We start from the raw sequence: 12,522 nt of genomic DNA, 5'->3' as shown, positions 1-12,522 counted from the left end.
AGCCAGTGTGTTTAAAATATTATTCAAGTCTCCAAGGATGGGGATTATTTCTGGAGAATTATATTTGTTGGTGGGAGCTATTTTAAATAGTTTTGTGTATTTTCCCCCTGTAATTCATTAAAAGTTTTTCATTTTCTTTCCTTTTGGATTTTAAAAATAATCAGCTAGCTTTGCAAAAAGGTATTTATTATAGAACCAACCAAATAAAGTAAAGATTTAAAAAGTGATGGGAAAATACAATTGAAGCCCAGGATTCAGGCTCTGTAGCAGAAGTAAGAGTAACTGCTCGATCCCTGGGAACCCTTCCTGAGCTCAAGGATGCAGCCTCTGTGTTCCCACTGTCTGTCTGTCTGTTTGCGGGCGATGATAAGGGAGCATCTGCTCTTACTTAACCACATGAGCAATAAACTGGTACATCCAAGAGTAGGAGTGTGTGTCCCCAGAGAATAAAGCCGTTAGTCTGTTCGTGCTTAGTAATTTTCACAATGGTTACTGAGTTGCATGACAATTAGGCGTCAGTGGTAAGTGGTCATGTAAATGACAGAAATAAGCTTATACAACCAGACAAGATTTTTAGTTTCCCTCTCCTCATTTCATTATCCAGAATCTGAAGAGAAGCAATGACCAGGTCCCCCTGGCAGCAGATGTAGTTTGCCATTTCACGTGCGCACTGCCGGCCGAGCGTAAGGGCTCCCTGTGACCCGGCTCGGGGCTACTCTCCCCTAACTGCGCTCCGCTCCCACGTGGTCGTGGAGGTGGGGGCTGGAGTGGTCCCTGTCCTTTCCAAAGAGCTCAGGACTGAAGAGTGTGGGACCCATAGCTTCTCTGCACCCATAGCTATAGATAGAAGCTGCGTTGTACCCGCTTTGGGAACCGTAGCCCCGAGCTCCTCCCCCAGGAAAGAGGCATGTCTTGGACCTCTGTGATGCTGTGACCTGTTTGATTAAGAATTGTACGTAGAGGATGGAGAGGGGGAGGGCACAAGCATCCCAGATCTAAAGAGGGGCAAAAAGCATCACCCAGGTGGCAAGAGTGCCCGCATGGGGAGGCTGAAGCCCCAGAGGCTTGTTGTGAAGGGACCCACCTGCAGCACCCCTGCTCTGCAAACCCAGCCGGTGCTAGGAGGTTAGATCCGTCAGGCATGGGAGCGGGCAGAGGGCACGGGGTCTGTGTTGCACTCAGGAGGTCAGCGCTCAGCGGCTCTCAGGCCTCCAGGGTGCCCGGAACACAGATGCAGCCTTGGCCGCGGCCGTCCCTTAGCCCTGTGGGACTGATGTGAGTGAGTTTCCTCTATTTCCAGATGTCCAGTCACAAAGCGTTCCCTTTCTAGTTTTAACACTTTATTTCTAGTTGTATCCTACGGTATTTTGTTATCCTGTAATAAAAAGCCAGGCTTGGATATGTTGGTTCTGCATTAGCTCAACACCAACATAACAGTTATCACTGCCACTGTTCTTCCGCTTACGTGATCGCTAAACCTGGGAGCCCTTTGTCTGTAATCACCCACATTCCCACAGCCCTTACACCGTTCGGCAGCCAAGTCCTGGCCCTCCTGTCCCGCAGCGAGCCTCAGAGTGGCCTCTTTCCTGTCCTCACGCCCCAGCCCCACCTCCTTCTTGCCTGGACTAGCCGTCAGGTTTCCCACGTTGTTTCCCTGCCTGTGGGCCTTCTCCTCTCCATCCATCTCGCACCCCGCTGCTAGAACACTCTCTTAGAGCTCAGCTCTAATCCTGTCGCTCCTGTTCCCTGCGTCCTGCCGAGTTCCCTGCAGACTGTTTCAGTCCAGCCTCACCTGCCATGCCTCCCACCTTGTGCTCCAGCCAGACAACCATTCTTGCCCCTGCCGGACACACTCGGTCTCGCCTCCCCTTCGCTCTCCTCCCGTCTTTGCACTGGGGCATCCCCTTAATTCTCGCTCCCCAGCATCCACATCCCTCCAGCTACAGCAGCTGGACTTTCTGGAGGCACACAGGCCAGAGTTCTAGTCCCAGAACTTGCTTGCGGTGCGATCTTGGGGGTGCTGACAGTACCTGCCTCAGGGCTGCTGTGAGGACAACACAGACAGTCTCACAGTGCTGTGAACCTTGCCCGTAGTACATGAACCATAATGCTGGCTCTTATTATCATCCTCGTCATTATCCTTCAGGGCCTAGCTCAGGTGCCACCTTCTCCATGAAGCCCTCCTTCTGTGTCAGTCTGAGGGAGAGGAGGTGGCACTAACAGGAAAGTGGGGGGAGGGGTGTCTGCTTGCTACCCAGTTTTCTCGGATAGCCCTCAGCCGGGTCCTCGTGTTCCAGGGCCAGGTCGGCCTTACTAAGGGAGCGCAGGGTGTTTGGGGTCTTGGTGATGAACAGATGTTGCAACAAACCACAGCAGATTGCTGAATGAAGCTTAGTTGATTATTTGTAATGGGATAATCGCTGTTTAGTCATCAGAGTGGCCAAGTTCCCAGCCCCTTCCCAAGATGAGGGCCCCAAGGAAGCCAAAAGATGAATCAGAAGTTTCTCTCCCCTCCTTCTGACAGTGCCAATTGTAGAGATTCACCGTTCGTCTCTGCACCTCATTTTCTGATGTTCTGCTCATCTTGCTTTGTTTGTTTGTTTGTTTGTTTGTTTGAAGAGTTTATTTTATTTATTTTTATTAAGTGGGCTCCACACTGGGTATGGAGCCCAACATGGGGCTTGAACTCATGACCTGAACCGAGATCAAGAGTGAAACACTTAACCGACTGAGCCACCCAGGCGCCCCTTAAGATTTTAAAGTAATTTCTTCATCCAATATGGTGCTTGAACTCACAATAAGAAGATCAAAAGTGGTATGGTCTTCCCACTGAGCCGGCCAGGCAGCCCTCACCTTGCTTTCTTTGGATATGTCAAATCAGGATTAAGCTCTAGCCTTGCCCAGGTCCCTCAGAAAGTGGGCCAAGGACGGCCTGTGGACAGTCCTCAGAGGTGATTGTTAAATTTCGGGAGCGCCTGGGTGGCTCAGTCAGTTAAGCGTCTGCCTTCAGCTCAGGTCATGATCCCAGGGTTCTGGGATCGAGTCAGCAGGGAGTTTGCTTCTCCCTCTGACCTTCCCCCCTCTCGTGTGCTTTCTCTCTCTCTCTGAAATAAATAAAATAAAATTAAAAAAACAGATTCCTGGGCCCATTCTCACACCTGCTGAATCAGTCTTTGAGGCTTAGTCCCACAAAGCTGCATTCTAACAGGCTTACCCAAGTCTTTTCGTGCACTAAAATGAAGTCTTAAATTACTAACTTGAGTTCTGTTCCCACGGCTGAGAGAAGTTCTGTCTTTATGAGGGTGCTTTATTTGTCAACCTGTTGGTGCACCTGGGGATTCTCAGTGTTGCCCCTGCCCTGGGGCTTCACCGGAATCGTCTGTCTTCTACCTGTTTTAGAGAATTTGCTTCCGCGTTCCCACTTCTCACCTGTGCTCTACCAGCTGGCCATGTCTAGCACTCCCTCAGTGCAGGAGCTGGATGAATGCATGTTGAACAAGTGATCGTTAGACATTGTGTTGAAGCTGTGGAGGCTCGTCAGGTTAACTGGTAGACTGCGCGTCTCCAAAAACTTATCTAAACTTTAAGTAAGCATTTAAGTATATTTAAAGGCTCAGAGCTTAAAACCTTGTCTTGATTTTATACTGAAAACTCATTAGTATATTTGATGGCTCCAAGGAGGATGGTCACATATCAAATTCTTGGCATAATTCATGGGTTTTAGCTTAGAGCAACAGAAAATACTATACTTTGTCATCTGCAATATGTTTTATGGATTAAAAATATTTGATTCAGCCAGAATTTATTCCAAGTCAAATGTTTAAAACTTTGCGAATAGCTATCATACACACTATTTGAATTGACGGAGACTGCAGATAAATTTCTTTTGAAAATAACTTGACTATTTGCAAGCAATATATATAACAACATACAGCATGGGACTTGCTGTATGTCCCTCTAGACATGCATGGTACATGTGAAACAGTTCTGTGGACTTTTGGAGTTACCTGCCCTCCCACCAACTTGCAAGAGTTTTGATCTGTATTTCTTTATTTTGTGATTTGAATAGGGGTTCTCAGACTTTGTACATTGTTCTTTCAGGACAGAGGCAGTTAAAAAAAATTAAGACTGAGATCATTTTAAAGGGAAAGTAGAAAGGCCAACTTTAGATTTAAATAGGCCATACCTATTTTAAGTTTAGTAGAAACGCTAATGCACCTTGGATGAACATCGGTGAACCAAAATCGCCTTGGAATTTTCACAATTCTATTTCAAATCAGAAAGAGTCACTAATTCTTGGATAAATAAAATTGAAAGCACCACATAAAAGGTTTTTTTTTCTTTCCCACCAGGTTTCTGTGATGGTGAGAACGAGGTACACGGGGAAGGTATGAACTGCTTACACCTACTGGCGCTGAGCGAGACGCTGACCCGTGTCTCCAGCCTCCCCTCACCCTCCTTCCTACTCCTGTTTTCAGGACTTCCCCAAGTGCCGATGGCAGCTGATCGGTTTGCTTTTCTGAGAGGCTGTATAAAATCCAGGCTAGCCATAATCAAGGGCACAGGAGAGGAACCATGTACTTAGATCACAAAGGCTCCTTGTCATCCAAGTCCCCACAGTCCCGTGGTCACAAGGTTGTGCAGGGAAGCAAAAGTTGTAACCACATGAAAATATGAATGATCGGTCACTCAAACCATTAGTTATCCCAAGACCCTTTCCTTCTCAGCTGTCTGTCTCTTCTTAGAGACAAAACTTAGAAAGTTTTGCAAGTCAGTAATTGACACACGTAAGTAAACAATGCGAGGAAAAGGCAAATTGATCGCAAAATGAAATTGCAGATCTTGCAGGAGATACTGAGTTTCATAAAGCCGTTGATGTTGGAGATCTGCCGAGATGACACTCAAAGCCCCTGACAACTGAGAGAGTGACACGGTTCTTTTATTCACTCGGCACCAGGCACTGTTTTCTTTCTCTGAATCTTTATAACCTGAAATTTAACTTGACCAAATAAGCTCTTCAAAAGAGAGTGGCTTGAAGACCAGGATTAAGAGAGACACCTGGGAGGGCTGGGGCAACCCAGACTATGCGAGCAGACACTGCGGCCGTCTTCATGACGCCCAGTAAAGAGCATTGCATCTCAGAATCTGCTCCGCAACTTTGGTCTCTGTTTCAAATGACTTCTTTCCAGGGTCTGTTATCCTTGAGTATGCGGACTGTCCTGTGTGGGGCTAAGACGGGGCAGCCATGGCCATCACCGAGACCTACCAGCATCTGTAGTTCCGAGCAGCCACCAGTATCTCTTGTGACGCATCCCCTTCCTGACATCAGATGGCGTGATCCCCGTTTCACCTAGCCAGACTTAGAACGATAACGCAGAAAACCCCGGAATGGTCCCTCGGTGCAGAGCTGGCCGTCCAGCGGCTCTGCCTCAGGCCCTCTAGGTTCTCTGTTCCTGTCCACCCCCCGCTCCCAGCCCATCATGAAGCAGCCTCACGGCCGCCCTGTCCTCCCTCTGGCGTTCCTCTTCTCTTGACTCTCCTCATTTGATCCCTCCTGGGCCACTGTGGTCCCTCCCTATCCCATTGGTTTCCATGCTGTCCTTGCCAAGCTCTCCGGGCCGCCGATCTGGCCTCGACCTTCTAAACTTTACACCTGCCACTCCTTTACTTAGGCCACGCTCCGCTGAAGAGCAGCTCGACTCCGTAGTTGCCCACCGTCTCCTCGCTTCTAGGCCTTTTCTTCTTATCTCTCCATCTCAGGAATGCCCTTTTCCTGTGCCTCCAAAGGCCTTCGCTCGGCGCCCGGCTGCAGAGGCCCACACGGACTCTTCCCTGTCTACACTGCAGCAGCCTGGCACCCTTGCTTCTCACGGGCCACCCCTCGCTACTCCTTGCAGTCCTGTGCCGAATCCATATCTTCCTCCTCTGTGGGGTCCCCACAGACATGCTCGAGCCCCTCCTCTAGTACATGGTCAATACATATGTGTCCTAGAAGTCATTTTTTTTGCAAAGATAATGTGGCTGAGGGTGGGATGGCTGCCTTCTAAACACAGTGAATATGCTTTTTTTCCCCCTAGTGGTGTCTTTCCCGGGCCCATTGAAAGAAGAGAATCTGTTAAACGTTCCCAAGCCACTGCCAAAACAGCTGTGGGAGACCAAGGAGGTAGGGGAGCGATCTGTGTTCATTACCCCTGAACGTTTACTCTTGTGAGGCCGTTGTAGAATCCTGCAGTGGGGGAAATACGAAGAGCTGAAAAAAAAGGAAGCGAGGCTGTCAGGGGACAGAGATGGAAGAATGTATTAGGAAATTATGGTTTAAATGAAACTGACCACAGTTGTGCTGATGAATTAGTACAGTGATCTCTTGACTTAAAATTTTCGTGTGGATTTACTCATTCAGAAGAACCTATCCGACCTTCAGTCCTCATTCATGTTCCTAAAAGCTCAGGAGCCTGGTGACCAGTCATAGGCCGATTTTTCTGTTTTAGGGCCAAACCTTCTCCCCGTCACCAGCCTCTGTGCGTTGCTGGTTCACCAGATACCTGTTTTTTTAATGGAGGGTATTTGACCCAAGTCCTCAGGGAGTCAGTAAGTCAGTCATCCGTTTTATGATTTCTGTGAGCCTCTGAGTATCCGCATGTATGGCTGGGCTAGCCGACTGCCACCACGGCTCTCTCTGAACCTCACCCAGTGTGGAAGGAGCAAAGCCCATGGTCCTGGCTTGGCCTTTCTTCCCGGAGGGAAGCTGTGATTCCTTTGAAAGAAGACCGGTCATCTGTCCCGGCCTTCAGTGATGCTCCGTCGCAACTGCTTGTGCGCCTTAACTCTCCCCACCTGTTCAGCGTTCCTCGGTCGGAGTCCAGTTTCTTCTGCCAGAGCTGTCGAAGGCATCATGAGCATTAAGGGTGGACTTGCTTTTGTAAAAGCAACATGTATATGGTGTTTCATCTTTTGGGGAGGGGAGGGGGAGATATAATTTTAAATGCATGTACTTCAGGGCACCTGGCTGGCTCAGTCGGAAGAGCACAAGGGACTATTATCTTGGGGTTGTCAGCTCGAGCCCCACGTTGGGTGTAGAGATGACTTCAACAAATAAACTTAAAAAAATTAACGTTCTAAACAGAGGAGAAACAGCCACACTGTCCCTGTGGCCATGGGAGGCAAAGGTGGTTTTGGAGGCTTTTATCCAAGGACAGCCCTATCTTCGGCAGGGGTGCGATGGCACCCACTCTTCCCCAGGTGCCAAGGACTGCTCTCTCTGGAAAGAGGTGCCCACCCTACTTCTTTGGAATTGCAGTACTCCATAAATCATTTCTGGGAGAGGAGTCGAGTCAATGGTACATTCGTTTTTCCCAATATCTGTTTATCAAGCCCTGTCGCCAGGCGCTCTAGCTGCAGGGATGGTACAATGAACAGAATAAAACACCCTGCCCCGCTAAAACTTATGTTCTAGTTGAAATACGTATTTCCTTCTGACATTAATTTCCTCCTTCTTCACCCTGTTTTGTTTTTCTGTTTTTTTTTCCTCTTAGGCCAATGGGAAAAGTAATGTTTATTTAAAAACTCTCTCTATAAAATATTGGCCTTTTTGAAGGAAATAATATTCATCTAGAAGATGAATTACAAGGCAGAAAACTCAGTAACGTTATGCCTGCCCTGTGCCAGGAGAGGTCTAGTCTGAACGGAAACGGCTGCTGTGTCTGTAGGTGCTCCTTACCCGCGCTGGCTCTCACGTGCGCTGACCGGAGCCCCAAGACACTTCTACAAAGACACTTTTAAAAAACTTGAATTTGATTTACAGTGAGTAAGCCCAGGTTTCTGTGTCTCTCCCCAGATTCAGTCCCTGTCAGGGCGCCCTCGATCCTGTGACGTTGGAGGCGGCAAGTAAGTAATGTTCTTCCTGTTCGAGGCTCAGAGACGGACTGTTCCAAAGGTTTTCCCAAAGGAAAGTCTTATGACTTTGTCCCGAAACTCTGAAAACTTCACTCGTTATGTGTAACTTGGAAGTCAACGGAATGTTCATAAAAACAGCTCCCTTTGGTACTCGTATTTCATTTGTTTAAAGTAATTAAATTACATAACGGCCCCAGCAAGTAAAACTGCCCTAGATACGCATGAGAATAGCACAGCCCAGCGTCGGGGATCACACAGCTCAGCCCTGGAAGCAGAGGCAGGAGCCCGCGGGGCCCAGAGGAGCCCCCGGCCCCGCGCGTGTGGCCACGTTAGTCAGGGAAGCTTCCCGGCCAGACGCCAATTGACAGCATGTCTCCAAACGTACCTCCTGCCACCGAACCGTATACTCACACGGGATAAACATCTCGTGAGGTGTCTTTTACCGCAGTTTTTAAAAATCCACAGAAGGTGAGTAAAAGAAGATTTGCAAATATAAAAAGAGTGCCATGAAGCCCGTACTTAGCGCGCTTAGTCGTGCACGGCTGTGCTCCCTGGAAGACCGCAGGCGGCCTGCAGAAGCGGGCATGGTGGCCACGGGAATGCAGACGCGTGTGAGGAGACTGGCCCGAAGGCCGGATGAGGAGCCCCACGTCCAAGGGCGTCGCTCCCGCTGCTCAGGGGGATCGGTTTCGGGGTTGCACGGCGGTGCTCGCCGGGGAGGAGCTACTGCTCCTGCGCCGTGGCTGCCTGGAAGAACTTTCTCCCACGGGTGTTCGGAGAGGACAGACCCCTGGGGACCTGAGGGAGCTGCGTGCCCAAGGCCGGGTTCCACGGCGCGCTCAGGGCTCTGCTGCCGCTTGAACCAAAACCAGCTCTGAAGCAGCAGCTCCTTCCGGGGCCAGAATAATGTGGCTTGAAAATTGGGACCCTGGCACGATCTGCCTGAGGACCAGCACACACTTCGGAGAGTCTGTGGATGCAGTAAATCTACTTCAGGCCGTCCTGAAAAATATTATTTCCCCAACAAAGCATTCTGCGAGTCTTTGACAGCAGTGCGTTCAGGGCGTTCCCTACTTTCCCTTTTTTGGCTAAACATAAACTCCTGTGATTAAGAGTCCGCTGAGCTGAGATGGGGACTTCTCTTCAAAAGTCAAAAAGCCCTCCAGGACGCATACCCGGATGGGAGAGCGCACACCTAGGCGTGCGGGGTGTCCCCACAGAGAGGGCGAAGATGTTCCCCAAGAACCTTGATAGTCAAGTGATCAGTGCTCTGAAGGCCTGCGTTCCAAAATGGGGCCGCGATATTTTGGAATATTCTTCCCCCTCTTCCCCCACCAGAGCTTTAAAGCAGGTGTTTCTCATATAACGAGTGTTGTTTTCTTGCTCTTATGTTAGAGGTAGAGTTCCATTCAGGTATTTATTGACCCCCTAATTCCGGGTGCTGGGTAGAGCCATGAACAAAGCAGGTCAGATCCCTGCTTTTAGAGCTAATTCTCTAGCGGAGAGAGACAGGCAGGGACAGTTAAGCAACGATGTTGTGTGTTGGTAAGCACAATGAAGAGAAAGAAAGCACAGGAAGATAGGCAAGCGCTTTCTTGATAAGATGCTATGTGACCAGAACGTGGAAGGAAGTGAAGGGGAAAAGGGCTCCAGGCAGAGGGAACAGCAAGGATGGAGACTCCGAGGCAGGAGCATGCCTGGAGAGTAAAGAGGCTGCTGTCGCTTGCACCAGACGTGAAGTAAGGTTGGAATCGTCAGAGGGTTTTGAATCCTGGATAGCGTTACCTGCCTCCTATCAGTTTCAAGAGAGGACTCCGGCAGGTTGTAGGTATATTTGGAAAGTTGTAACTTGTATTTCTCTCAGCCGTAAAGAAACTTCTTTGAATGTCACCAATGACCTGATTCCTCCCTCTGCCTTCATTCCCACCTGCCGCCCATTAGTCAGAGAGTGGGTCCACTGTCAGTGTGAGCAGCTCTGGGTTCTCAAGTTCAGTTTCCTGGTCCTTGACCTTTAACCCTATAACCGATCCCCTACATCCAGCCAGTCGGAAAGACAAGGTACCACATTCAGTTTTTCTACCACCAAAATCTTTCTTCCTCATCCATCAAATTGAACACCTTTCCTTCTTCCCCATGTCCCCCCCACGCCTGCACAGTTCTGCCAGTCCCCCTACCTCTACCGGGAAAAGAGAGGCCACCAGGAAGGAAGACTCTGCTTCGCTCCTGCCCCTGATTCCCCTCGCCATTCAGTCTTCCTCGTCCCAGAGACACAGGTGTTCTGGCCCAGGATGACCGCCTTACCCACCCCCTGGCCCTTGTCTGCATTGGCCATTCTGAGGCCTCTCCCTCCTGCCTGTCCTTCCCTCCCATGGGTATTCAGCCTTGCCTGCTCTACTAGGTTTTCTCACTGCGTTTAAATGTACTTGTTAAGGAGGGACGCCTGGGTGGCTCAAGTCAGTTAAGAGTCTGCCTTTGGCTCAGGTTGTGATCCCGGGGTCCTGGGATCGAACCCCACATCGGGCTCCTTGCTGAGCAGGGAGCCTGCTTCTCCCTCTGCCTACCACTCCCCCTACTTGTGCACACACACACACACTCTCTCTCTCTCTGGCAAATAAATAAATAAAATATTTAAATGTACTTATTAAGAAGTCTGCATAGAAAAAGTCCTTCCTTAGCCCTGCATTCCCTTTTAGTTACTCTTAGTTACTTCCTTCCTGCTCGTTTCCAGAATTCTTAGCCACACTTGAAAGAGTATTTACTCTTAAGTCTTCCCTTACTGTTTGTCCACTCCGCAGCCCACTGGGGCTTGGCCTCCACCCACACTGTTCCAAGGGAACTGTCCTTAAGAGACGTCTCTATTCCGCATCATCTTGTACTGTGGAAACTCAGTGTCTGAGACAGGACTCGTTATCATCCGCATAGCGCCCACCCGCATCCGCGTCGGCTCATGCACTTCGGTGTCCCTAGGCCAGGGTGCCCAAGCCGGGAAGTCAGGAGTCCTTCTCCAGCACCGCCTTCAGGGTCTCGACCCCACCCCCACCCTCTCACCATGTCTCCTTTCACTACCAAGCAGCACCAGCCACCACTCACGTCTCTGCCCCCAGGCTCTGCAGGCTCTGCTCCTTATGCCAGTCTTCCCTCCCCCATCTATTAGCCACGGTGTCCTCGGAAGGATTATGTCTTTCCCCCCTTCCAGCCTTCCACCGGCTTCTTGTCAGTCTTATCCTCGTGCGCTCTCTGCCTACCTGTCCAGTCCCACCTTCCTGCCATATTTCCTGCTGTATCTCAATTCCTCGGCCCTGCTGTGTGGTTTCACACTTCCCTGCTTTGCCCATGCCGTGAACTCTGCCTGAAGTGCTCTTCCCACCTAGACCCTCTGAGTCTTCGAACTCAGCACAGGGGACCCCCAGGGGTGCCCTTCAGCCAGCTGGTTAGCCCCTCCACACCTCAGGCCACCAGGCTCTGTCCCAGGACTACAGACTTGTGTCATGTGCCTGCCTCCCTGCCTTGTTTGAGTTTCTTGAGGCCCCCGATGCCCGTGGCTGGTCCCTGGGAGGTGCTGTGTGGACAGCAGCGTCCTCAGCGGAATCCGTTACCCTCCCCCTGCTCCTCCAGCCAGCTTCCTCCAGCTGTTCTCCTCCTCTTCAGCCTCCCTGCTCTCTCCCTGGGTCAGACCTGGGCCATCGCTGCCTCACTCTCTGCTCCCTTACGCCGTCTTCCACACCATGACCACAGTGGCATTTTTGAAGTGTCATTCTACAGCTTACACAGGGCTACCTACCTCCCACAGTCCCTGATCCGCACTCTTCAGAACAGCACGTCATCTTACCCTTGTTCACTTTGCTCCCCTCCTACCTCATCTGCTGCTACCCGCCCCTTCCTGGCTCGGCCCTGACACCCTGGCCACTCCAGGCTGCTTCCCTGAGGCGTGAGGGAACGTGCTTGGTAAAGCATTCCTTCCCAGCCCATCCTGACATTGACAACTCGTGCTTCTGTGTTCCCAGCGTCTCTTGTCCCTAATGGTCATCCCACCCCCATCAGCCCTGGCCCCGCATGCCTCCTTCCACATTGCAAGTGCTTGCTTTACCACCACTCTGTCTCTCCTGCCTGCCCGTGAACTGCAAGAGCCGTGCCCTCAGACCCGGGCTAGGCGGCCCCTCCCAGAGCCCCACACTTTATAGAGACCCCGCTCCCATGGAGTCTGGAGTCCAGGGGGCCGTCGGGGAACACACCATCTGCCTGAGGGGTTGCAGGGGAATGTGGAGTGTGGCCAGGGCTTGGCCTGTAGGCTGGGGTAGCTGCACGGGGGCCCTGTGGTGAGGAGCAGGCTGGGGTGGGAAGAGATGGTGGCAGACTGAGGACCGTGGCCACCTTCCATGTGTCCCAGTGCGGAACTTCCAGGAGCCGGAGGAGTCCAAATTTGAATCTGGCCTTGCAGGCTCTTATGGAGGTATGAGTTGTCAGGACAGAAACATAGAACATGGTTCATTAAAGGGTTTGTTAATTTGGTTCGTAACTTAGACGTTTGAACAGATGGTATGTGGGCCTCCACGCGTACTCTTGCTCCAGGCCTACAGATGTCAGGGCTGGGCCTGACTGCGAACCCACACACTCAGCTCCTTGGTCTTT

The 12,522-nt window shown here is 50.7% G+C and overlaps 1 protein-coding gene across 2 annotated transcripts in view; it reads left to right on the top strand.

Annotated features, from left to right (window-relative positions):
- The window catches only part of CRTC3 (CREB regulated transcription coactivator 3), an 85,577-nt gene that overhangs the window by 59,766 nt on the left and 13,289 nt on the right, over positions 1 to 12,522 (top strand). For both annotated transcript variants that reach the window (XM_008687796.2, XM_008687795.2), the window contains exons 6-8: positions 4,353 to 4,388; positions 6,078 to 6,163; positions 7,835 to 7,884. In XM_008687796.2, coding sequence (XP_008686018.1) covers positions 4,353 to 4,388; positions 6,078 to 6,163; positions 7,835 to 7,884 — 172 coding nt within the window. The remainder of the gene's footprint in view (positions 1 to 4,352; positions 4,389 to 6,077; positions 6,164 to 7,834; positions 7,885 to 12,522) is intronic.

Source organism: Ursus maritimus, unplaced genomic scaffold (genome assembly GCF_017311325.1).
Source record: "Ursus maritimus isolate PB19 unplaced genomic scaffold, ASM1731132v1 scaffold_27, whole genome shotgun sequence".
Taxonomy (NCBI): Eukaryota; Metazoa; Chordata; class Mammalia; order Carnivora; family Ursidae; genus Ursus; species Ursus maritimus.
This window is presented reverse-complemented; position numbering and strand designations above follow the sequence as displayed.